The 27,866-nt window shown below is 41.8% G+C and overlaps 1 protein-coding gene across 1 annotated transcript in view; it reads left to right on the top strand.

Moving 5' to 3' along the window:
* Positions 1-27,866, top strand: part of Insc (inscuteable homolog (Drosophila)) — a 112,211-nt gene that overhangs the window by 15,861 nt on the left and 68,484 nt on the right. Inside the window, exon 2 of the mRNA XM_013034130.1 lies at positions 8,033-8,133. Within this exon, the coding sequence (XP_012889584.1) occupies positions 8,033-8,133 (101 nt within the window). The remainder of the gene's footprint in view (positions 1-8,032; positions 8,134-27,866) is intronic.

Raw genomic sequence — 27,866 nt, 5'->3', positions numbered from 1 at the left:
ATTTCTTGACACTAAATTCTGTAACTGAAATATAAATTCAAGCCATGGCTTCTACAAGAGTCAGACAGTAGTTATCAATTCTCAGCTTTCTTTGGTGATACTCCAGGTAAAATGGTTCATTCGCCATTCACTTTTACCTTGAGCTTTTGGTCTTCTGGAGTCCTAGTTGATTCCTTACTTTTAGAAGTCCCTAGGTTTGTTTTTTTTTTTTTTGGAAGTCCCTAGGTTTTATCTCCTGTTCCCTCCCTACCCTCCTCTTTGTACATACATAAGACAAAAGCTTAGAAAATAGAGGATTCTACAGATATTCTCAGAGGAAAAACTGCCTTAACTCCCTGTGGTTGCTTCTGTTTGACTTTTGACCTCTTACATTTTTTTGTTAGTTCAGTGATATATTTTAAAAGCCAATAAATACTTCTTTATGTTTTAAAGTTGTTCTGATGGAGAAATTTTGAAGTATCAAATCTACTATTGGATGGAAATAAGAATTCCGTGTGACTTTTTTTTCTGTAAGGAGAGGACTTGGTTGTTGACATAAAATTAATGGCTGAAAAATAGTAACGTGTGATAGATGATCTTAAGGAGGGGCTAGAATCTTCATGCTTAATTTATTCATATACTGTCACTCTGGCTAACCATTTCCACATCTTTAAAATGAAGATACTAGTAGTACTAATTGTTTTAAACCTTTAGAAAGATAAATACATTTATGTATGTGAAATGTGGCACATAGTTAAATGACTAATATATTACTTCACTAACTTTAAGGTGCAATATATTGTAAGATGCCCTGATACTTCATAAAAAGAAAATGTTGTTCCAATTAAACTAAGACACAGTGCCACTATGCCATTGGTCGAAGCACAATCTGTTAAAATATGTAACAACATCCTAGAATGACATGACTATAGTAAATTGTAGCTATTTTTATGAATGAGTACCTAAGAGTGAAGAAGGTAGTGGCTTAGAAACAGAATCTTACTCTTCAAAGTGATAAGGCTTTAATGCTCTTGGATATTTATTCTAGTCCATCATCATATTTATTAAATGTCAACATTGATCTTTGGATCTTTAGAACTCCTATTTTATTCCTTCCCTTGGGAAGTCTCTGGGCTTTATGTTCTGTTTTCCCTGTTCATAATACAGGACTCACAAATTACAGCATTCCGTGATATTCTCAGGGAGAAAATCTAGTCTGTTAGGGACTGTCCAAATGTTACTATAAGACATTAACATACTAGATAAAAGATGAGTTTTAGTAGTGCAATGTTCTGTGAAGGGGCTGTTATTCATGTTTGATACACTTCCAAATAGTTCACTGAATAGCAAGATGTAGACCATGTGGTCCTTGTGCCTGACACCTTCTCTCCCTCAACTTAAAGAATTCTTAAGCTGAGTGTGTTATGACAATTGCAATAAGATTTGTGGAAAATGATTGTGTTGTGTTGGGTTAATCTGTTTATAACCCTAGAATGGGTGGATTTTGTGCTGGCTTTGGTTTCTTTCATTAGTAAGCTGAGAACTCACCAATATTATGACTGAGACAAGATTCTGGTTCAGTTTGGATATGCCTTTGTATGTCCCAAATTCTTTGCCACACAAAATGTGTGCTGGAATGTCAGCTATTTCTTTAGATTGTTACTAATCATATAAAATGTGTTAGCTTTTTTGTCTGAGCTTATTCAAAGCATGCTTTCATTCTTCATCTGTTTTGTGCTACTGTAACAAAATTCTACAGTGTCTATAACAAACAGAAATTTATAGTCTATAACAAACATAAATTTATAGGCTCTCACTACTGTTGGTTAGGAACTCTAGTGTCAAAGTACCAGCAAGTTCTGTGTTTGGGAAGGCCCTTCTTCCAAATTGATGTCTGTATGTTGAATCCTCTGATGAGCAGGGAACCTGGATCCTTTCATGGTAGAAGGGAAAAGTGAATAAAGTTTAGGTCAGCCCTTTATATGATGGAATTCATTATAATATCTAAGTACAGAGTTTTATTTTTAAAATGATATATCCTATGTGTAAGACATTGCCTCTTTCCAGTATATTCAATGCATTCTGCTGTCTTTCTTTCCAATATATTCTATTTTTCCTCTGATGACAAACAGCTCTTTGAATTTGATATCTGGGTAAGATATGCACCCACATTAGGTGCAAAGAGAAATCTCCTGAAACTTCTTATATAGTATCATTAATTCACTTCCTGTGTTTTAGTAGCTTCTCATATTATTATTTGGCTTGTTTTGAAGATTCATAAGGCTACATAGCCTTAGATGGTTTTCACAATGCAAAATAGATTCTATCCCAATTTTACCAAGAAGCTCAAGGTTAGAAAGACCTAGTAAGAGGTGGAATTGTGACTGGAATGGCCTTTGGAGACCTCACTGCTATGCTACCTTCCCAATGTTACTGAGAAAGCTGCAGTTTTGGAGAATCTGGAGAGGAAATAAAATCAGAGAAGATTAGATTGTCATGGTTGTTGATGTAGCACTCTCATCTGCTCTTGGCTTTAGAAGTAAGAAAAAATTACACTCATGAGATATAAGATATTTTTTATTCTTCCTACTGTGTTCTTCAACCTGGGTTCTCGTCATGACTTAGAAGGAAATAGCTTGCCCAGTGTGACCTCTGAGTGTGATTTATGAAATAAGATGTATCCAAATTCTCACCACTTGGAGCTATTCAATTTTCTCTAATGGCCTTTATCTGAGAGTGATGTCTATTCATGGCAGTCAAAACCAGTAAGTCATTAGCTTAAAGGATAATGATTGTTAATTTTAGCCCTGTGGGACCTGGGCCCAGTGAGAAAAGTCTCTTGCTTTTGCAAATTGAAGCTATGGAATATTCCAGAAATTGGCTAACATTTCCATCAGGGAAAGTTAGAAAGCAAGACGAGATTAAAATTTAAAGAGGAAAAATAGTTGAAGAGTTGGAGTTGAGAAACAGGCAGACTGGCTCCCTCTCCACGGTTAGATGCCAGCCATTACCCAAAGAGAAATGGAACCAATCTGTATACCAACTACCAGTGTACAGCCCTCCACATACATGATCTCAGGGACATGCATGGAATTCAATTCCAGTTTATTATTATTTAGTCTATTTCACAAAGACACCTGTTTAAGGTCATATATATATATATATATATATATATGTATATATTCTAATAACAGATTTGAAACTGGGTAATTTGACTCCTGCATCTATATTCCTTTTTTATTTTTATTTTTGTCAATCATAAAGTTGGAACTCAGGGCCTGGGTGCTGTCCCTGAACTCTAACTCAAATCTAGTGCTCTACCACTTTGAGTCACAGCTCCCCTTTCATGTAAGAGTCTCACAGATTTTCCTGCCTAGGCTGGCTTTGAACCGCAATCCTCAGATCTCACCTTTCTGAGTAGCTAGGATCATAGGCATGAGGCACCAGTGCCTGGCCTGAATCTATACTCTCAATCAACAGGGTTCTGGTTGAAAGTACTAAAAGGTCTAGCCAGGTTCCTTTTATGAGGTTAGTCAGTCCACTTGTGGTCTTAAAAGTCTGAGTAGCAATTACTTACCATTGACCTTTAGAAACCCTCTAGGTCTGCAGCTTCCAGGATGCCAAGAACTACACTTTCTATTCAACTTCCCATGCCCAGGGGTTAGATCATCTATGGGCAGCTGGGAAGTGCAAGGTTCCTATGAGGTGCCTCCTAAAACATACCTATGAGGTGGTTGAGCTTCTTCTGTCACAGAAGCTTCCAGAGAAAGCTGCTTGGTGGTGTAACTGGACAAGTTGGAGGCTTTTGGAAGACACATGTTTCTATAAATCAGGTACTGGGGCACATGGGCCTCAGTGAGATAGCCCAATCCTAGCTTTTCCCTCACACTGACTGGAGATTCATAGGCACTAATTAGTCAACCTGTCCATCCCCTTCCAGGGATGACTTATCTAACAAGTACTCTGAATTTCCCTATCCTCTCTTTACTTGCATATAATGTATGAGAACAGCAAAGGAGAAAAAGCACAGCAAGAAATTCCATCCTTATAGCTGGAGAAAGAGGCTCCATTGATTTATGGCAAACCACTGGGAGGCCCTGGTCTGTCTCTCTAGGCTTCTGCTAATCAAAGCTACCTTGGGCTTTCCTAGGGGATGAAGACTTATAGAAATGACAAAGCTTGCATGTATGTCCTAAGTGTAACTCAACTTGCTGTGTGATCTTGGGCAGTCTGTTTGCTTTGAATGTTTCTTTTCTTCAGTCCGTGTTAACCTGTGTTCCATTTCCTCATGCGAGAAATTGGGACAACAATAGTATCCTACCTCACTGAGTTATTTTGATGACTAAATGTAAAGCATTCAGAACAATGCCTTCTACACAGTAAACACCCAATACATGTTTCTTCTTTTCTTCCCCTTCCTCCTCCTTGTTGCTATTGCTGTTGTCACAAGAAAGATAATCTCTGAGGCTCCTGAAAGTTGAATGCTCTAAATGGGTGATGTGCTCTCCTCCAAGAAAGCTGTCTGAATTACCCTGGGCACTATAGTATAACTTGTGTTAATGTTGTGTATTTTTATATCTGAAATTCCTATACTTGTCTTCTAGGGCAGGTCCAGAAGGTAGCTGATGTATCCAGATACTCAGGCACAGGCTTGAGTCCTTATCTGTGCTTTGCTGAGAATAGTTTGGGCTATGTGGCAAGAGTTTTCAATGCCTGAAGGGGATGAGACCTAGTTTTGCGAGTCCTGAGGTCTGTTCGGCCTGTTCCCTGGACTCTGTTGCTTGACAGCTGTGAAGGGCTGTAGGGGCCTCCTCTGGGGAGCTAGAGCCCTCTATATTTCATGAGGCTCAGTCTATTGGGCAGGGCTTTGCGGCAGCTTGCTTGGTTTCTTGTACCTCCCCTGGGAATGAGCATTCTTAAAGGATCTGATTACCACGGGATGCTAGCCTTCTCAGCTCGCAACATGGAATAGCTCTGATGTCTGTCACCACCTGCATTGCACAGGTCAGACAAAGGCCCAGGTTTGGGGACTGGGAAGGCAGCTTAGTGTCATTACCTCCAAGAGCTCTTCATGTACTTTCTTTCTCGCCCACTGTCCTTACCAACTTGACATAATTCTAGTTAGATAATATGACATCACTATTAAGTTCCATAGGGGGAAATATGGAGGGGTAGTGTAATGAAGGCCTTGAAGAAATCCATAGATTAAGGAAAGCTGCCCCCCCCAAAAGAGTGGCTTTGTGGAAGCTTGGAAGGATCTTAGGGATACTTTGGTGAGAAGAGGTGGAGGTGAAGCTGTGGTGGGAGAAAGGACCGCTGTGAAGGTGGTTGGCAGGGAGAGGTGAGGATGCTAAGTGAATGAACAACAGCCAGAACGTCTGAGGGCTGAGGGTGACAAGGATAGAGGGTAGCAAGTAAGGCAGGGGCCAAATCAGTGAGACATGTAAGACCATACAGGGTTTGGCCTTTGTCTAGCAGTAAGAAGCCTTTGATTGGTTTTGTACTTCTTATCACTCTGGTATTTTTATGGAGAATGGTTTAGAAGGGATCAAGTGTTGAAGGGAAGAGACCATGAGGAAGCTCTTGCAGAAAAGTGCGAGCACCAGCGACCTGGGAGACGGCAATGGAGATGAAGGAATAAGGATGAGGGAAATGGGTGAGTTGGGATAATTCTTAGGCTGAACATCCAGAATGTAGCCTTCTAGACATCATTTCCATGTGTAGGGCCATTCCAAAGTGAAGGCTGCATGCTGGGTACAGAAGGACCTGATTCTCCTGCAGTCACATCAGGCCCCAGAAGGAAATCTCCAGTTTCAAGCCCTTTGTACCTGATTGGTGAAACCTAGGTCACATACTTTCATGCCCTGTGTCTGATTAATAGTTTGTTCTGATTGCAAAGCATATAGAGAAATAAGTATCCAGCCTTCTCTGTTCCTATTTTAGGATACCAATTTTCCCTTCACTAGGACTCATAAGTTCAAGAGTATTTCTCAAATGTAGGAAATAGGTTCATATCTTAAGAGGTCATAGCATATTTTACATATGAATTTGGGGGGGGTGTCTGGTCGTGGAGCCTGAACTCTGGGCCTGGGCACTGTCACTTAGCTCTGCAGTTCAAGGCTAGCACTCTACCACTTGAGCCACTTCTGGCTTTTTTCTGCTTATGTGGTGCTGAGGAATCGAACCCAGGGCTTCAAGCATGCCAGGCGAGCGCTCTACCACTGAGCCACCTTCCCAGCCCCACATGAATTATCTTAATGCCCACAATAATACAAGGTTGCCTATTCCCCCTTCTCCCATTTTGCAAATGAGGAAAATCCCCACTTTTTAATCCAAAGAAGCAGGACACCCAAGAGCTCTTTTAGCTCATTTATAATGATGGCTGGACCACTCTTTCGCTCCTGGCTTTTGTACTCTCTGAAGCCTTGGAGAACGGAATCAGAGCCATGGTGTTTGGTCCTGTCCACGTCTCTCCTACCAGCTTCTCTTCCCTGGCCCTTCTCTAGCACTGTTGCTGCTGCTGCTGCTGCTAAACTACTTTCTACAATATTTCCTGTCTCTCCTATGTCGATAGCCCTAATGGACTCTGAAAATTAAACAACCTAGCTGAGCCTTGGGCAGAGCCCATGTTGGCCCATTAAATTATAGCAGAAAACACCATTGTTGTTAGTTCTAATTGAAAAATATGGCTGTAAATAGCCTGCATTTCCTGCACATGGCCTGTCTATTTTGCTAAATGGGAGTGAGCAAGGGCTGCCTTTAATGGGATTCGGGAGTAGAACAGAGTTGTTCAGATGGAACTGTTGTTGCAACAGGTGTTGAATTAAATATGAAATAGTCAATGCTTTAAGTCACTGAGAAAGTAACTGCTCCTAGAGGAGACACAGCCTACTGCTCTAAAAAGCAAGCCTGAGCATCCATGGTGGAATTTTCACTACATTAAGACTTCTGGCAAGTGACAGAGAGTTTTCCTCTTCCTTGCTCATTTTCACCGCTCCTACTGAGCAAAGCCGCAGCCCTGCTCTGAAACATATTTCTCAGCTCCTCCCAAGAGGAGGCAAGTGCCACTTTAGAAACTTCTTTGAGTACTGTTATCTGATTCTTGTGAAACTCCTGGTAAGTGTAATTGAGGAATACACTTTCACAAAGAAAGGGTGAGTTAGAGTTAAGACTTGAACCTTTCACACTCCCAAGTTCAAGTTTTTTTTCTTGCCTATCAGGGAGGACACAGGTATAGCCTTGAATGAATTCTTGGCTCCCTGACCTGCTGCATAGCTCTGGAGGGGTTTTACTCTCCGAATCTCTGCTCAGCATGGTGAGTTAGACTCAGAGAAGTGGGATGGGGAGGAAAATGGAGCTTGACTACAGAGCTCCTCTGAGGGCTGTATGCTGGCAAAGGTCTCTCTATAAAAGCTACTGACACTGAGACTCTAGCTGGGCCTGAGAGTTGCCACTAGGGAATGAAGTCAGGCTGCTTCTTTGCAAGTGCTGGGAATATTTTGGTTGTTCGTTGCTGTCATTATGTCCATTTGGTGCTCTCTCATCCCAAAACTTGGATACTAGTGCTCTATTATTTAGTAGTATATACTAGCATTTGTTACTATGAATTTCTTACTGAATTTTGGAGGTGTCATCTGTAACTAAGGGGTGATGATCGTATTAAATAAGTTAATACTGTAAGAAGCATTTAGAACAGTGTCTGACAAATAGTATGTGATCCATAAATATTAGCCGTTGGTCCAGTATATCCTATGCAGAATTTTCTGGCCTGTGTAGCCTAATAGTTGGTGCATACCAGAGTGAGTAAATATTTGGCAATGGAGTGAAAGGAAGAGGTTACCAGGGGTTACCGTGTTAGGGATTTACAACAAAGGTCAAATCTATTTTGCCTTATTTGTGCGAAGACAACAGAGTCTTGGTGCAAAAGGAGAGGAACATTGGTAGATCATTCCTGCATACCTGCCTGTATTCCTTCTGGCCAAAATCTGAGAGAGAAAGCAACGTGCGCTCTCTCTCAAGGTCCTCATTGACCCATCCTGCCCTGTGTTTTCAGGGTCCTGACCGCTGTGGGCAGGCCTTGCTGCAGATTGGGATCAACATGATGGCATTGCCTGGAGGCCGCCACCTGGACCCCACTCCCCTGCCAGGGCAGCGGTAAGTCCTACAGCTATTCTCAGGACTGGTGGAGAATAATAAGTACCACTTGAGTGTTACTTATTTGAATTTGACAGAGTGGGCAATGGGAAGGAAGGAAGTGCTTATAGTAAACAGAAGTCAAAGCCCAGAGGAGGTGAAGAGAAAGGATTGGAAATGTTTTGTTTCAAAGAAGAGGGAGACTTGGGGCTACCAGAGATGCCTTCATACAGCCAAAGGTTCACATGGAGAGCCAAGTGCAGATCTGACCCAGTGAGTCCTAGAGGCCAGACCAGAACAAGAGGTGGAAGTCCAGGGTGCCAGATCCGTGTTGGCCAACTCCTTGGGTTTGTCTGGAACTGTTGTGATTTGAAACGAAAGTTCTGTGCCCTTCTGGGAGCTCCACTGTCACGGGCAACCTAAACATCTGGTCACTCTTAGCTGGTTTAGTCCTCAGAAGAGCTATGCAATATGAATGCTCAGTGCTTCTGCTCAGCTGTTTTCTCCATTTTGGCTGAGTCATTTCGATGGGGCTGTTTTGAAATGTTGTCTTCTAAGTAACCTTCGTAAGATTGTTGTTTTGTTTTATCCATTACCTACATCATTGCTATTTTACCTTTATTTTGTTCCTAACAGTTGACCTATAAACTTTATTCATTTCCCTACGTGTTTGTGTGTGTGTGTGTGTGTGTGTGTGTGTATGTGCGTGTGCGTGCGCACGCGCATGCTCGTGCATGGTGTTAGGATATGAACTCAAGGCCTTGTATTTGCTAGGTAGGTTTTCTACCACTAGAGCCACACTTCTAGTCCCTTTAGATAATTATTTTTTAAACAGGGTCTTGTTTTTATGCCTAGGCTGGTCTGGACCCTAATCCTCCTATTTAAGATTCTCATGTATCTGAGATGACAAATGCATGCATTATACCCATCTTTTTATTGCCAGGGTTGGCCTGGAATTGTGATCCTCCCAATCTCTGCCTTCTGAGTAGCTAGGATTACAAATGTGAGTGATGAACTGAGCTTTGTCTTTATTTTATTTTTATTTTTTAGTGTGCGTTGGTTTGCATTTAGATTCAGAAAAAAATATTTGCTAAACATTTACTGAAAAGGGGGCTCAAACTATATGATAGTACCGTATTTCCCACAAAGCTATGATTAGAGAGAGGTTTGAGAATGAGACATATGCTACTAAATGTCCTGAAGGACTTAGCTGTTAGAAACGTGAAAGATTTCCTGTGCAGTCAGAAGCTGAGAATAAGGGATGACATGGGACCCATCATCTTGGAACATATTTTATCTAAAGTAAACTCAGAGATGATGTGTGTACTCAGATAGAGCTTGCCTTTGCCTAGCTGGTGGTGGCCTTTCCTGAGAGGAGCAAGAGTGGTTAGCTTTGGACCTATGACTGCCTGGCGTTCAAACATTCTACTTCTAGTTGTGTGGCTGGGGCAAATTCCTGAGTTTCATGCCCTCATGTCTCATGTCTGTGGCTGGTTGCAAGTTCCTGAATTCCCGTTCTCATGTCTAGGATAGGGCTAAAGGTGATACCTGCTACAGAAGGCTTCTATGAAGTTACATAGGCAAAGTGAACTTTGTCTAGTGAGTGCTGCATGACAGGATTGTTTCATGTAGGTGACCTCAGAGAACTTACTCTGCTCAGGTAGCCAGATGGGCAATTGCTCTGGCAATGGGTCTGGGGCTGTTCAGATCTCAGTATGTTCTAGGCATGGAGAACCATTTTAGAACAGTGGTTAGGAGTCCAACCTGTGTCAGTTTGATTCTTGGCTCTGCTATTTATTCGGTGTAATTGGGGTTTCAATTTCTTTTTGTGTGAAGTAGGAATGATTCAAACTTACATTGTTGATGGTAATAAGAATATCAAATGGTATGTACAAAACACTTGCCAACACATAGGAACTGCTCATTGCGAACCCATTCTTTAGATGAGAGGTGGGAACTCTGAGTAGAGCGTGTGGGTGAAGATCAGATCCTGATAGAATTCTAGGCACTCCTGGGAACTCCTGATCATTTTTCTCTTCAACTTCCAAAACCCTCAGAGTTATTTTTACAGGTAAAAACAAACTAAACTGCATGAAAATGATATTAAGTAATTAAAAGATGATTTTGGGGGGCAGTTCGGGGATTTTTAACTCAGGATCTTCCATTTACTAGGCAAGTATTCAAGCACTTGAGCCACAAATAGCTTCAAACTTTTTCCCTGGACACATTTTGCTTATTATCCTCTTATTTATACAGCTTAAATAGATGGGATGACAGGTGTGTGACAACTCACTCAGATTTTTATTGGTTGAGATGGATGAACTTTTTGGCTAGGCTAGCCTGGAACTGTGATCTTCCCAATCTCAGCCTCCCTGAGTAACTAGAATTACAAGCATGAGCAGGCACCTGGATTTCAAATGATAGTTCTTTAAAGGCAGGATAGGATGCTTAATTCATCTTGCCTTGCAAATATCTTGGAAAGGAGAACTTCCAAGGGTTTCTGGCTGACCATGAAAGTTGCAGTCCATAATAGATGAGACATAACATGTCTCATTCTTCCAGTTCTGGCAGATCAAATGGGCTTCTGGGAGAGGAAAAGGTATTCTTTCATAAGAAAAGAAACTACCAGGTCTAATCAGAATACTGGGGAAATACAAGATCTAGGCCTATTGACTTGTCCATTATCTGCATTCTAGATCATATACACAGACAATGTTCTTATAAATACAGTGGGGTTAAGTTGTTCAATTGTATGCTGAATAATATCAGACTATAACAGCAGCTCTTTTTTCTTCGGTTCCAAGTATCAGAAACTTCTCTGGTAGAGAATAACACCACAGTTGTTGTCTACACATAAATGATTAATGAGGTGGAATTGACTTCTTTTTGTTATGTCCAACTGAAATGAAATTTTATTTGCAATGCCATTGTTCATGTCATTATATAAAATAAATACTACTGGCAAGTTACATGGGATCCTTAGACCATATAGATTAGACCAGTGGTATGTGATTCCCTTAATTAAAAAAATTAAATGAAGGACCATTCTAGGTGCAGCCTTCTGGAAGAGCGGAGGGTAGGAAATAAAAGTCCCATAGGCCAGGGATTGTGCTAAACTGGCATGGTTCATGAAAGATGGTATGATTCTGATTCTCAAGTCTGACTACATATAAATCTGCTGAGATGATTTTGTCAGTAAAAACAATAAAATAAACAAGAAAAAACAACAAAGAATCTTTTCCTAGAATCTTTAAGTGAGCCTAAATGGCTGAAAATACCTAGGACTTAGAATCTGACTTGATTTCAAATTCCAGGTCTGGAGCCGGGCGCCGGTGGCTCACGCCTGTAATCCTAGCTACTCAGGAGGCTGAGATCTGAGGATCGCGGTTCAAAGCCAGCCCGGGCAGGAGAGACCGTGAGACTCCTATCTCCAATAAACCACCAGAAAACCAGAAGTGGCGCTGTAGCTCAAGTGGTAGAGCGCTCGCCTTGAGCTGAAGAGCTGAGGGACAGCGCCCAGGCCCAGAGTTCAAGCCCCACGACCGACAAAAAAAAAAAAAAAAAAAAAAATTCCAGGTCTGTTTCTTACCAGCTCTTTGAAGCTATTTACTCTATTTGAGCACCAGGATTATCTTATGTACTACAGTGGCTGTGGTAACTATTTATAAGGTTGTGTAAGTGATTACCTTCTGGAAGGAAAGGCCTCAGTGTGCTTTGCAGTGTCCAACTCTTGCTTTCTCAAGCTATACCTACAATAGTAGTAAAAACAAAAGCACAGAAACAGTGGGACAAAGGGTGAACCAATTCAGCAGTGAAACCTACTAGACAGTATGTTGGAAATGAACTATACAACTTCGTGGGAAGAGAAGTCAGGATGGGAAAAGCAGGGAGAGAATGAGAGAGGGGATAACACTGCTCAAAAGGAAATATACTCACTACCTGAGTTATGTAACTGCAACCCCTCTATATATCACCTTTAAAATAATTTTTTAAGGGCTGGGAAGGTGGCTCAGTGGTAGAGCGCTTGCCTTGCATGCCTGAGGCCCTGGGTTCGATTCCTCAGCACCACATAAGCAAAAAGAAAAAAGCCGGAAGTGGCGCTGTGGCTCAAGTGGTAAAGCACTAGCCTTGAGCTGAATTGCTGAGGGACAGCGCTCAGGCCCAGAGTTCAGGCCCTACGACCGGACCCAAAAAAATAATAATTTTTTAAGCTCAGGTCTAAGTACTACACTAGAGGATCAAGGATTAACTGGAGAGAGCAAATAGGGCTGCAGGGGGCTGTGGCTGTCATGCTTCTGGCTGATCTTCACGTGCTGCTTTGTCTCTGGGCACCCATCATTGTGCTGACTCTCCTGTGGGTTCTGAGTGTGGTGGTGGTACTGCTGGGGCCTAGCCACAGTGGTCATCCATGGTGCTCATTGTATAGGCACCAATCTAATGCTTGTGGAGTTATGCCCACCTGCCAGCCTGGCCCTAATTTTTTCTCTCAGGATCCTGATGTTCCAGTCCTTTGATTTAGCTGTCTCTGTGGTGGGGTAAGTTGGAAGCCAGGGTCTACATAGGGCCATCTCTACAAGTCTCCTTCCTTCCCATTCCTTCTTCTTTTGCCCACAGATTGAGCTAGGACATCTTCACATTTACTTGCGTGTTTCTGCTCTTGTGAAGAAACAATCTCTCCACAATTACCAGAGGGCTGGCCTTTACTAGCCCCCAAGATAGGATTGGCTGATACTCACAAGTACTTCCTATGGCATGGGTACTTGGAGACATAGTACTTACTTAGTCTTCTCTGTGGCCCACATATATTATTATCTCTGCTTTGCAAATGAGAGCATCACAGGTCAGGTTCTCTGAGAAGCAACCTTTGAAGTGGAGTTCAGAGTTTAGGATTGGGGAATCTCTTTGGGATCAATGTTGTGAAGGAAGAGATAGTAAGTAGAGCTAGGACGAAGGTGAATTTGAACTGCAATGCTAGCCAAACCACAACTCAGCTGACTTCACAGGGAAATTTGCACTCAGAGTTGTTCATTGGTAAAAAACATCCATAGGCTTTAACTCTCACTTTCATTCCTTATTGGAAGGTATTAAAATCAGTTTATAGAAACCAGTGGGCTGGTACTGCAGCAAAATGTTAAGTTAAGCAAAGTGGAGCACAACGTCCATAAGTTGAAAAAGGAAATCCAAGTACCCTCTAGCTGGAGTCTTTCTACTCTAAGCAGTAAAGAATAATTTTGTCTTCTTCTTGAGCTCAACCTGAAATACAGCTCTATGGATCCCTTTTGCTTCTGAGTACGGCTAGACTCCGGAGTAGTTCTTCATTCACATAAATGCTGTGAAATGCATTTCTCTATTAACAAGTGGGCAGCGCCTAGAAGGTCATGGCTCTAGGCAAGATAGCTTTGAGATCATATCTGGAGGTCTTGAGATCTGAAGACTATCATCCAATGGCATTTCAGAAGTTGAGTGACAAGTCCTTCTGTTATGAGGAATGATCAGAGCAGTTCTTTGCAGTATACATCTCCAGGGGAAACTGAGTCTTAGGACAGTGAAATGAATTGTCCTAGAATAGAGCCAAGCCACTTTCTGTGGTACTCTTGGGGGCACTACACAGACAAGTAACTTATTCTTTTATTCATTAGGCCTCAACAAAAGTATTGTACAAGTATTTACTGAATAAAGATCACACATCTTAAATGATATTGTATGCTTGAGGACATGTCGGTGACCTGGTTGGACATGGTCCCACCATCACAGAACTCATATTGTAGCCCGGTCACTTCTTTCTTGGTCTGAGGAGATCTGGATTTGTGGCAAGTACACAGTTTGGGACTTTAATCTCTGACCTTGCACTGTGAGCTATTCCCTTTGTCACATGGTTTCTGTTTAACCAGGCTGAGATGAGCCAGAGCTGGGTGCTGTGGTAAGGTATGATGAGAGGCCTCCTGGGTTTCCTGGCGTGTCTGGGAGACATCCAGCTTCCCTGAGCCAGTGGGGGCCATTGCAAGCAAGCCTGTCTCCAAGTCAATAATGGCTTACATGTGTGCACCCCTGGTCTGTGGCTGGATTTCTGCTGCTGGGTCATTTTCTATGTCTGTGGTGAAATGCTCAGACTATAATTGTCAATGGGATAATTGGCCATTTTTCTGTTGTTTAAGCCAAAAGGCAGGCCAATCAAAGCTAGAATTATACTCTTTCCCTTCTCCTATTTCCCAGGAGAAATCCACAGAAACTGAGTATGACCTTGAGAAGGCAGCTGATGATTCAATAGCTATTTTTAAGAAGAGAGGTTGTATTTAAGTTTCCCTACTGCGCTAGGGCCTGGGATCATAGGGCAGGGAATGCTGTTGCTGGACGTTTCCTCAGAGCTCATCTGTGTCATCCCTTCATTTAAAGTGGGAAAACTGAGGTCCAGAGAAGGGGATGGAACTGTCATAGTATCCTTCAGGCCCTATTCCTGCTTTGTAGAGTTCTCCTACTTTGGGCTGTTTCCTAGGCTCATTCTCTCACTCATCCTCCAGGAATCTCCTGTAGCAATGATCTGTAATAGACAAAGAACTTCATTCATTCACTCATTCATTCAAGCAAGACTTAATTTGGACTAAGACTTTACTTTTGATCCAGGCCCCAGACAGTGTGTTATCTTCTCCATTCCATCATTACTGTCCTGAGGACTGAATTTGTATCGGATCCATACTGGTGTTGCAGTGATTAGAATGCACATTTTAGGAGTTCAATAAGTGGCTGTTGAATGAATAAATGTTTAACAAATGTTTGATGAATGAAGAACAGAATCTAGGGAGTCTCAGGGAAGTAAGGAAGATTAAACAGCTTGGATTTTGCTTCTTTCATTGAGATAGTCTTTGAACTCCAGAAAGCTATCCCTTCCCTATGCCTTCTGACAGAAAACTTCTGTTTAGAGAGAAAATGTACGTTAGGGATTTATTTTGATTAAGATTTATCTTGAATGGGAGCCACATTTAATTGTTTGAAGGAGTAACAGTTGAACCATTTTGTCCTTGTAAAGAAGAACAATTCAAAAATATGTTTGGTCTTTGCTTTTAAGTTCACTGGGGGGAAAAAGGAAGTCTGTAGTTTCATCATGTCTCTTGTGGGAGACCATAATACAATGGGGAGCAAGGATTAGAAATCAAAGGCCCAACCTGCTATGCATCCTTGGTCAACTCTTCTCCCTCTCTGAATTTTAGTTCCTTCCTCTAAGGAAGAGGAGGTGAACCAGAGTCCCCACTTACCTTTCTAACTTGAGCATTCTAGGAGTCTATGAGTGAGTTTTGGATGTTCTTATCTCTTTGCTGGACAAAACTATCCCATTCGAATGCTGTGGATCTGAGAAAGCAATCCCAATGACTAGAACAAGATCTTCACATTCTGTATTGTGAGATGCACAGAAGAGTCTAGTATTTGTCCTGGACCTGGTAGAATATTGTAGATACATGAATTTGGGAGTCCTGCCATCTGAGTATGTGTCCTGTTTTGGTTTTATGGATACCCTGTGGTACAGTCAGAAGTGCTCTGGGGGAGGGATTCTGCTTTGATGCAGTACAGTGTAGATAAGTCCATGCAGCCCTGCATTTCAAAAGGCTTCAGGATTTGACCTGGCCAGTTTCAACTTCACCTGTACCCACTCTGGCTACTGTGTCTTCCCCTCATGATTCCATGCCTCCACTCCTGTGCTTGTGTTGTTTCTTCTGTGTGAGACTGTCCTCTTCTATAGGATGCCCAAAGGCATCCTATAAAGATCAGGCTCAGAAGCCTACTGAGTCTCCTTAGTGTGGGTTAAAAATACCTTGTTTCTGTGTCCCCATCATACTCATTGGTAACTTAGGAGTGCCATGAATAGCAGAGTGAGCCATAATTACTTCTTTTTTTTTTTGGTCGGTTGTGGGGCTTGAACTCTGGGCTTGGGCACTATCCCTCAGCTCTTCAGCTCAAGGCCAGTGCTCTACTGCTTGAGCCACAGTGCCACTTCCAGTTTTCTAGTGGTTTTATTGGAGATAAGAGTCTCATGGACTTTCCTTGCCTAGGCTGGCTTTGAACCGTGATCCTCAGATCTCAGCCTCCTGAGTAGCTAGGATTACAGGTGTGAGCCACCGGCGCCGGGCTCATAATTACTTCTTTAACAAATTACTACTCTGTTAATGTTTGTTGAATGAGCTACTATACGTAGAAGGAATTTGTCAGTTGTCAATAAAAGGTGTCTCCTATATGGAAATAATATCTCAGCACCTCCATTGTATAAACAGCAATCAGCCTAATGCCTGACCCATTAGAGTGTCATGTTAAAATTTGAAGGCCATCTTTCAGTGTTTTGGGTACAATATGGCATTGCTTTCTACAAAGTGAACTTCACATAGCAGATGGCAAAGAGCAATAAATTAACAGAGAAATCCATGTTCCAGAATTGCGATGAAAATAAATTAGAAAAACAAAGTGGGTATAGATTTCTACAAACTCTTGACTGTAAAGTTGGTGTCAGGGAACGATGCTGGATGCCAGACTACCAGCAGAAACTGTGAATGAGAAACTAGTACGACTAGCTGGAGGCCAGGCTGGTTCTGCTGAGCTGAGAGAAGCATTCCCTTTGGCATTTTAAAGGTCAACCATAGTCATCTTTGTCCAGTGGTGGGCTTCGAAGAATGAAGGGGACCATCCAACAGGCAAGGGCAGAGGCAGAGCAAGGCCAACAAGGGGCTAGAAAGTCTCGTCTGAGTCCCCAGAGGGGTCACTTCCCTCATGTCATGGTCACATGTCGCATTCATTTCCCTGCTCTGGGAATACATTTGCTGCAAATTCATCAGTGATCTGTGATGATGAGACTAGGTTCTGCAGCTCTGCCCTGGTTTCAGCACATGTATTCTCTCTCAGACAGAGAGAAAGGCAAGGCTTTGAGAAATTACTAGACACACCATGGAATTAAACAATCACAAGCTTCACAACAGCAGTAGTATACCCCAGAGTAGAAATAGCTCCAGCTTTGATCTGAGAGTTTGACTATCCGCTGAACTGCTGAAGACCAAACAATGAGCATAATAACTAAGAACAAGACTCAGGAGCTAGACATTTTGGTGGTTCATACCTGTAATCTCAGCACCCAAGAGGGTGAGATAGGAGAACTGCAAATTTGTGGCTAGCCTGGACTATGTAGAGAGACCATGTTTCCAAAAAACAAAAAATAAAAACAAGACAGAGAAGTAAACTAAAAGGCTCTTAATTACACAGTACGTGGATTTTTGTTTTTATTATCCACTGTGTGATGTTGCTCAAGTCACTTAACCTACCCATTTGCAACTACCTTCATGGGACTGTTTTGAGGGGTCACTGAACAATTAAGATTGAACTGAGGACTAAACACTGTACCCAGAATATCTTAAGCTCTCAATCAGTTTTAGCTTTCTTATTGTTGTTCCCTGTGAGATCTTGGACGAGTTATGCAATGGTGCTAAGCCTCAGTTTCTACATCTGTAAAATGGCCAATCTCCTACCATAAACTGTTGGGAGAGCTGAGGCAGAGGGAGTTAAGAATATAGAAGCAGCTCTATAATTGGTAATCTTTCCTTTTCTATGTGGGCAATTAATTCCTTCTGACTTCAGAGCATTTCTGGGGAAATATCTTAAGCAGTTCATTGTTGTATGCTGTGAATCATTGTAATGAGATTGTATTACTCCTTTCCTATTCCACTTCCAGCCTGGATAGTTCTATTTAAAAAAAATATCAGCCAACCAGTGGTCTAGTATGTGGAGCTGTTTGGAGCTACCCCTGGATTCCTTTTTATAGTCCAGAATTCATGTTTATAGTCCAGACTCCAGAACGAGGGGCTGACCATTTCACTCTAGAACACTAGGAAAGTCTCCTTTGGAGGGCAAAAAGCAGGGGAATTTGGGGAGCAGGCATCTGCTGCATTCTGAAGGCTCCTCTCCCTGCTCCCCAGGCCCAGGGGCCATTTTTTTATTGTGAAAATACTATACAGAGGGGTTACAATTAGATGAGCAAGGTCCAGGGACCATTTTTCTAACAGGTTTCTGTCCTAGGTCACCATGGAGATGGAGGTAGTCAAACCCCAGTGCTGGCCCCGGTGCCCCTAGCTCCTTAGCCAGAGATCCTATAGTATCTTTTTGGTGATTTTCCACCATGAAGGGACTGTGACTCATTACTAGTCCATCTGTCTTGACCTCAATTTTCAATTCTCCTCTTTTGTATGAGTAATAAGATCCACTGTCTGTACTTGCAAAGGACAGAACTCATGAGATGGCAGCTCAAAGTTCATGCCTGGGGACAGTTGAACTACTGGGAGTCGGGCTGGGCAGGGGTAGCAAGAGCCCCTGCCACATAGTTTGAACTGCCCTGTTTAATTAGATTTTCTTTTATGTTGGGGTCAGTCAGCAAATCCAATAGGGTGGAGCCCAGAGAAGCAGAGAGCTAATGACAGAGAGTCAGGCAAGCTATGCAATTATGGGATGTTTAGGGCTAACACAGTCCAAACCTTAATGAGCCACAGTCCCTAGACTCCAAAACTGAGAAGAGCAGTTTATTATGTGGCGGCACAGTGACCAAGGGTTGGGCCCATGGTGGGGCAACATGAGGTTCACCAAGCCTGCTCTTCTCCCTGGGAAATCCTAGAACCTCTTTGCTGTACGACTCTGCAGGGCCTGGACCTCATCACTTCTATAGTGGCCAGAATACCTCACTTGTCAAACAAAATGAAGACAAGCTCCTCTCCGGATGTCTTTCCTGTCTCAGCAAGAGCAAGTGCAATCTTCCAGACCTTGTACACAGAGGTCAATTTGGATCTTTTCTTCCTCATTACACCTTTTACCTCCCTCCAAGTGCCCTATTTCTTCCCTTCCACGTCACTCCCTTCTCTCTCTATTTGATCATTATCATCTTTCAAGGAGTCTCCTCTGACTGGTATTTAACCCTGCTTAGCTATTCTCTCTTCCTACTGACTCACAACACCAATATGTCACTGCTGGGCTTGAAAATGCTTTCAGTAGCTCCAAATTGGCTTCAGGACTAACTCCAGTTTACCATACATGGCATTCAAGATATATAATCAGCTAGCCAGTCTGTCTTTTCAGACCCCTTCCTTGTCATCATCTCGTGTGCTCCTGATGTTTCAGTCTATGTTGAAATATGAAACTTCCTGCCATATTACTGTCTCTCAGGAGTAGGGCACCTCTGGCCCACTGTCTACAAAGACCTGCAAAAATCATATGGAATATGATGACAGACATGTAATGCTTTTCATTGGTTGTCTGATGCTTGTCTGCCTGTATGGATAACCCTTCATGAAGAAAGATTTCTTATCCCTGTGAGAGTTTGTACACAGTGTCCATTCTGTGAAGTTTCCTTGTCCTTGTTATCCTGACAAGCTCCTTTCTTCTAAGAAGCAGGGCGAATGTCATTTCCTTTATGTAAATATTCCCAGGAAAAGTTGGGCTTCATCTTCTGTGATCCTGGGCTTCCCCACTCACAGTTTCTTGATGGAAGCATGCTGTTTCATTAAGCTCAGCCTCTGGAGCCTCGAGGCCTGGGTTTGCATGATGGATCAACCATGTTCTCACCATGAGACTCCTCGTTTGTAAATAGACATGGTAACAGCAGTTCTTTCACAGGGCTGTGGGAGGATAAAAGGATCCAATGGATATAGAGGGCTTGGAACCTTAGTTGGCTTTCTGCTGAAACTCAGTACAGTAGCTACTTTTCTAATACTTACCTGATTGGATTGTTGATGCTTTCTGGCCTGTTTGGGGTCTTGATGAACTTTGTAATGGGTGATACTATGTCCTGTTCAACTTTGTACCCCCAGATCCTAGAACATGGCTAGGTAGGGCAGACCCACAGAAAACACCAAGTTCTGTTTGTCCTGGCCTTGGTGAGACAGGAACTTGTCCTGGCTGTAGCTTGTAGCCCTTTTGGAGGAGGGAGATGCCAGGGAGTCTACCTACACCTGAAGAGAGAGAATCTGTGTCAGGAGCCTGAAGCTTTCACCATGGAGGAAAAGAGTGCATGTAGTAGACAGTGAGCTGATGAGTTTTCTGGGGTCTGCAGATAATGCCGTGATGGACTTGGAGACCACTCTACTGATGATTTCTATACTGTAAGTCCCCATAAATGTTCCACGGTGACAAGTGGAAAGCCATTTTAAGGCAGGGGGAAGAACAGAGCAGGAGAGACTCAGCTAACTCCTTTTCGGTATGCACATCAAGTTCCATAGGACCACCATGAAGGTTGAGCACACACTCAGGAACAGCTGGCTTTGTGCATGTGGAAACGCATGTAGTCTTACCTGGCAGTGCTAAACTTGATCTTGACACAGAGTGCAGCCTTTCGTAATGCAGTTTAGGCAGCATTTAAGAATACGGTGTAGAGTCTGAAGCAATGGTCTCAGAGACAAACTTGGCCATTTATGCTGTACAGTAGGCCATTTGACCTGGCTTAGTTTCATTTTTTCATTTGTTTAAGTGAGAATGAGATACATTTGGAGCAGTCCATGTGATCATTGACACAGGGCCTCTCCTCAGGAAATGTTTCTATAATGAATATGGACGGTTCTTTCTGGCCTCTCACACCTCAATGAGACACACTGTACAACAGCACACAGGCTATTATCATTTCCATCTGGAAGATTTTAAAATGTAATCTCATTCCATAGCTACTCATGGGGTATATTCAGTACGTCACCTCAGTATTTGAGGTGCATGTAGGAGAGACAAGCAGGTCCTGCAGATGGTCTAATAGATAAAACAGAGGTTGTAGGTAGTTAATCATTTAGTCCAGGGAATGAGAGTGGACAAAGGGGGTGATGTAACACATAGGACCTATGAGACATAGCTAGAGCTAGAGGTAATTCTTTTAGAAGAAACTTTTAGGTCAAAACTTCAAGGATGTGTGAGAGTCAGCCAGATAAAGAGGAAGTGGGTGAGAGATGGATCTGCATCTCTCACTGAAAGGCTGGGTCTCACAGCAGAGGGACGGAAAGAACTCAGTATGATTGAGACAGAGGTTGGAAGTGAGGAGGAATGGACGGGGGAGGGAGCCAAGGCTCAGAGTGGACAAGTGTCAGATGTGAGGACAAATAGCTGTTGTGAGGAGGGAGGGGAAAGTGAGCCCAGTTGATGGTGTCTAATCAGGTACTCTTGCTGCTGACATTATTTGCTGACACCCATACTTATTCTGACAGTGCCTATGCCTATGTTCCCTTAGAATAGGTTAAGAAATAAGTTGCATATGAGTTAGTGAAAAGCCATGGAGTGTTATATTTTGCCTTCTTTATATCAGAGGGCAACAAAAATACCAGTGTTTGACAGAGTCAACAAGATGGGGCTCTTTGTGACCAGAAAGAAGGCAGCTGTCAGGTGTCCACATTATCTCACTGGACTTGAAATAGATACCTGCAGCCAGACTCAGCCTCGTTGGCTTTCTGGAACAGAAACTGCAAAGCCCCAGGTGGATGCTGGGCAAACTGGAGAGGAAGGTGGTGGTAGGAGAGGTCAGGCTTCAGCATCAGGTAGACTTGGCCTTAAATCTTAGCACTGTCATTGATCACTCACAGAAGCCTCTCTGAACCTGGTTGTTCTCTTTTCTGTGAAATGAAGACAAGAAGTAGCTGTTGTAGCTTGGAGCAGACGATCAATTCATGGGACAGCACAAAAGTGCAGAGGACACGAGGCCATTTGCCCCATAATAGGTAGATGGAGGAGGCCTTGTGCCATATCCATGGAAGTAGAGAGAGCCTCTACATTTCTAGTCCTGCTCAGATGCATCCATGACAAATTGGAAACAATGCTGCTCTAAAAGTTCAGCATTGTTCACTGCCAAATGCTCTCTCTTAGCCAGTGAATTTAGAGTTGCTAGAGATGCAGAGATGGTGAGCTGTCTATCATTCACACAAAACTTCAGTGCAGCTCAGCCTGGGATTCAGAAGCAGATCAGAAGTAGGGCCATGGAAACACTAGAAAACTTTAATAAGATTAAGTAGCACCATTTCTTTTAGTATCACTTGGCTTGGACTTTCCCAATGCTTCAGAACAGAGGAATTCAGAGTTATTGCCCTGACCACACTATAAATTATTTATAGCTTGTTACATAAATAGTTATACTTACATACACTGCTTAATAAACACAGTATAGCTCCCTGAACAACACAGGTCATATCATTCCAAAGTAATCTATGTGTTGTTTTTATAAAACCTTGAGAGAGAGTCTTCCGTATTGGATTGTAGAGAGGTTATAGACATCTGTGACAAGATTCCTTGGAGGATTAGGGCTTTTCTCTGTTTACTCAGAGAAATCCAAACTGTTTACAGTGTCTGCCAAAGCTACCTGTGATCTGACTCAATCTTTTTTTCTATATTGCTTTTTGTTGTTATTGTTGTTCATTGTGGGGCTTGAACTCAGGGGCTTAGATGTTGTCCCTGAGCTTTAGTGCTCAAAGTTAGTGCTCTACCACTTTGAGCCACCCTGCCACTTCTGGTTTTCTGGTGGTTAATTGAAAATAAGAGTCTTACTGATTTTCTTGCCAGGGTTGGCTTCAAATTTTGATTCTCAGATCTCAGCCTTCTGAGTAGCTAGGATGATAGGCATGAGCCACCAGCCCTCTGCCTTTATCTTGCTTTATAAAACATTTTTATATCTTTTATTTGTATCTTTAAGCAGTTGTACATAGGTGTTGCCATTCAACAAAGCAGTACATGAATACAATGAATCTCGATTAACATTACCCTTTCATCATTCTCCCCTATCCTTCCCACCCTACCCCTTCCCTCAGTTTTCTTAATTTTGTAGAATATGCATTGATTTTTTTTTTTTTTGGTCAGTTGTAGGGCCTGCATTCTGAGCCTGGGCGCTGTCCCTCAGCTCTTCAGCTCAAGGCTAGCGCACTACTACTTGAGCCACAGCGCCACTTCCGGCTTTTTCTGCTTATGTGGTGCTGAGGAATCGAACCCAGGACCTCATGCATGCAAGGCAACCACTCCATCACTGAGCCACTTTCCCAGCCCCTGCATTGAATTTTATAAATGAAATTTCCCATTTCTCTCTTCATTTACCTACTCCTCTCCCCTTCATCCCACTTCCTTATTTTTGAACATCCAATTCCTGGTGTTTATTTTGTTGGACTGTGAGTTAGCCTTTCTAAGGAATTACATCATTTGAGTTCTTCTCTGAGTCTACCATATTTCTGGTAATACACTTGCATATACTTGGTTGCCACCCCAAAGTATATATTTATAAATTAATTCTAGCCTTTTCTGCATATGTTCCTTCAATATGTAGTTTTAATTATTCCCTCCTGGATAAGTTTTCCTAACTTATAATTTTAGTATTTATTTTCACTATGCTTTGGATTTCTTCTTTAAGAACTTTTACTTTATATATTTTATGTCCATTTTCTTCTTTTTAGTACTTGTCATTTTCTCTTAAATTTTTAATTTCATCTTTAAATCTTTTCTTCTGTTTATACTTGGTTTTCTTTGTGCATTAAATCTTATTTACTCTATTTCAAAATTTACTATTATTTCCAATTATTTCCTGAGTTAGGATATCTCCTTTGTGAGGACTTATGCCTTTGTTTTATGTTTTGCATAATTACCTTACAATCTTAAGCTTATATTAAAATAATAAGTTATAGTTTTTATCCATCTTGCAAAATACATTTTCCTGGCATTTTTTCATTGTAAGTACAGTCTTATGTTCTCTGTTCTCTTTTGAACTATGTACAGGTTATGACATATAATTTTGCATTGCCCATTTTTATGTGAAATCAGTTTCTGTGGACTTTTGGAGACAGGCAGTTCAGTAAGGCTCTTTTGGCTTCATAGAGCTTCACTTTGCTTTGTTTTTGTATGAAGTCCCATTTGCCAATGTTCTTGAACAGATTGGTTATTTAGTTTATAAGATACACAGCAAATGGCAGGGCTGGAATTTGAAACCAAGTTAAAATTCATGCTCTTGGGAGAGCATGGATACCCAGCAGAAGCCCCAGTCTTGCTTAGTGGCAGTAAGATAGTAACTACAGAGGGTAGCAAAAAGAGAAGTGGCTGAGTTTCCATGTAAGGTTGGTTCACTCAGCATACCATAAACCAGAAAGAAAGGCAGTCATATGGGAAGAACATGGCTGGGAATAGCACTAGAGTACACCCAGTATAAGAGGCCTGAATGAAGACAGGATGATAGATTCATCAGAGTCCACCTGTGATTAACTGGGGGGATAAGAAGGGGTGACCTCTGAGAATGATCTCTTGGGAACACTTGAGGACATTTTATGACCACTCATGATGGCATAAAAGCAAAGCTGGGCTTTGTGTTTATATCCGTCTTTTACATTAGATTGTGTGAACTTCCTACAAACAGAAGTTCCCAGGACAAGCTTTGATACATAGTTAGCATCAGTAGTGTTTCACTGAACCATGGTGGCCAGGATTGCCTGAGAGATAGCCACTTACTATTTTAAACCTTGTAGAACTGGTTGAGAATACATTATGTTTGTTACTGGTATCATGTAGAGACAAGCACTTCCCCTGAGAGATCAGATGTCCCTTCAGGCCCTGCTTCTTAAGGACTTGAGTATATGTATCAAATCCCATTGGAGCATCATTTGCCTGTGAGTTTAGGACAGATTCAGAGCATTGGGACAGTTGTTGCTAAGGGCACAAGTTCTATCTTACCAGATCTGGAACATTTATAAAAATGTCTTGTACCAAAGGTTCTTCTGATTCTATAAGACCTGCTTTAAGTCTTTCTATTAAAAAAATGTAATTATTCTGTCTTTTGTGGGATCTACTTACTTGCCCAAGTCTTTTTAGCAAAGGACAGTAAACTTATTCATTCTTTGTTCCTGTAAATTTAGAATATATTCTCAGCTGGCCTGGCAAGGTTTATCATCTATGTCTTCCTGGTTTACTTCATTAAATTGCATATTTTTGATATTTACCATATGTCAATCCTTGTGCTGCTTGCTGATGACCCTAAGATGAATCAGGCATTACTTTCTCTTGAGGACACAGATTGGAAATTGTGCACTACAGCTGGGGGGTACATAGTCTCTGATCAGGTTGCCTATGTAGAGTTCTGGCTCTCTTGAGTCATATAATGCTCTTATGCCTTGGAATTTCATCTTTAAGATAGAGACAATAAGACAACTCACCTAGTCTGGCTGCTATAAAAATAAAAGAATGCATGGTAAGGGCACAGTCTTTGGGGAACTGTAAGGGTTTAATAAATGCTAGTTATTACTGGTGGCTTTTTTCTGATTTTCCTTTCCCTATGACTTTAGAACTATTTTTCCACCTAGCCCCTTCAAATTATACACCACTACATTATGAATCCAACTTGGGCAACTTGAATGAAAAGCATTCTGGGGGAAGTCAGGCTGGGTTAGTGAGTCTTGAGCAACCAATTCATTTTGTTTTTCATCTGCTGAGGGGCCAGAAATTTCGGTATTCTCACTTTCCTGGTCTTCTCAGTATAGTCTACTTGGGGAGAATGAGTGCTAGTTTTCAAAAAATTCTCTGAAAAATATTTGAGAGTGTTCCTGTTTACTGACTTTCTCTGATGATTTACATCTTAGGTTTGTCACAACTAAGGAACCAGTACTCATCCATTACCATTGACTGAACTCCAGATGTAATTCACATTTTAATAGTTTCCCAAAACATGTCCTTTTATGTTTCAAGGTCCCACCTAGGATACCATATCATATGTAGTCATCACATCTCCTTAGTCTCTTCTTGTGTAAGACAGTTTCTCAGCCTTCCCTTGGTTTTGGTGATTTGTCAGTTTGAGGGGAGTATGGGTCAGGCCAGTCTGTAGGCTTATTTAGTTTGGGTTTACCTGCTATTTTTTTATCATGTGATTGACACTGCATTTTTGGAACAGAAAATTCTTCTTATTATATCAGTGGCACATGCTGTCAACATAACTTACCATTGTTAAGGTTAACCTTGATCACTTAAGGAAGCTTTCTCTTCTCTAAGGTTACTTTTTCTTCCCCTTTCTTTGTCTTTTCTTTGGAATTGAGTCACTGACTGCCCATACTCAAGACCCACTTCCTCCATTTTTAATCATCAAGTTTATGTGAAGTGATACCTGTAAACATGCACAGGCTGATCTGAGTATTTATGCAGGCAGAGAAGCAAACCCACAACCAACACACGGATGTAAGTATCTAGAAAATATAGACACCAAGATGAGTTCATCTTCACAAACACAGACACTTATAGGCACAGAACTGCATTTCCTGAAGAAATCAATAGTTTTATTATTCTACGTTTCCTCTTAGCACAGTGATGAATCAACAAGGATTTAATTAACTTTCTGAAGTCTCACTTTCTAATTCATATAGTTCTTAAAGAGCAAGAACTGAGTGTGCTTCTTGTGGAGAATGAGGGTGAAGAACTAGATAAATATTTGATAGCACGTCAGATTTAAGCAGGCCTCCCAGGGTGGGGCTGAGTCCTTTGGTAGGCTTGAAAACTTTTTTCTCCACTCTTGGCTTTTTCCTGAAGGCTGGGTTGGATGGTCTTTATCCTTGTTATGACTTGGAGGTTGAATATCCGCTGAAGGCTCAGATGTTGAAGGACCGATCCTGAAGTGCTGTTAGAAGGTGGTAGAATCTTCAGGAAGTGGTACCTAGTAGAAAAAAGTAAGATCACTGGGGCTGTACTCTTCAAGGGAATATTTGGACAATGGCCCTCCTGTTATTTCACTTTCTTTTGTTCCCTGGTTATCGTGAGGTGCACAGATTTCTCCAATCATAGATTCTGTGCTCTACATCTTCACCATAGGCCCTGAAGCAACAAGACCAAGCAACCAGGGACTAAAACCTCCCAAACCAAGAATCAAAATAGATCTCTCCTCATAGGTTGATTATCTCAGGCATTTTGTCACAAGCATAGAAAGCTCCTCTAGGCCAGAGTAAGGAATATGAATGTGTTCACTTGCAAAATCCCATAGCTTGTCTTCAGGAAGATGTGCTGAGGGTGGGTTTCCTAGCATGTGGGTTTCCTTTGTGCATATGCTAGTTCTAGGTGCTACGATTTAGCTGTCTTACAAACCTCACCACTGTTACATTGCTCTGTTACCCTTAAGTAGCTTCTTGGAGTTTTCACTGTGAATGTTTGACCCCAGTCTGGTGTTCTTGACTTTTCAAGACCAAGGACACAAGCCATCACTCTGTTGTTCCTCCTCACTGCTCCTTTTCCTTCAGGATACAGATACTTATTCATTTATTCATTATCCCCCTGACTGACACATGTTGCCATGACATGTCTAAACTGTATCTGGCTCCTAAAAACACCTTCTCAACTTCCATTGGAAGGAATAGTTTCCTCCCTTGAATTTTCAGAAGATGTATACTAGAAAGGGGTGTCACCCAATAATGCTACAGACTTATTTGTGCACTTGTGGTTTAGAACAAGTTATTTGTGTCTACTATCAACAGACATTAACTGTTGGATTATTTTTCTCTCCTTCAAATGATCCTAGAGTTTCTTTCTTATGGAGTCATGACATTTACCTTCATTAACATGGCCCATGGACAACTCCAGTTTCTATGACTCTTGCTCCTAAGTGTTGTAATTTGGAAAGGAAATCAGATTTCTATAGCTTGATTCACAAGCTTTCCTCTGGATCAACCTCCACAGTGGCCATGAGTGTTTTCACTGAGCCAGACATGAATCCTGGCAGATTATCACTTAAACCTGGCCAAGAGATCTTGCCCTAAAAAGAGGAGGAAGCA

This window comes from Dipodomys ordii, unplaced genomic scaffold (genome assembly GCF_000151885.1).
Source record: "Dipodomys ordii isolate 6190 unplaced genomic scaffold, Dord_2.0 Scaffold183, whole genome shotgun sequence".
Classification (NCBI taxonomy): domain Eukaryota; kingdom Metazoa; phylum Chordata; class Mammalia; order Rodentia; family Heteromyidae; genus Dipodomys; species Dipodomys ordii.
The sequence above is the reverse complement of the archived record's forward strand: the minus strand, read 5'-3'. Positions and strand labels throughout refer to the sequence as shown.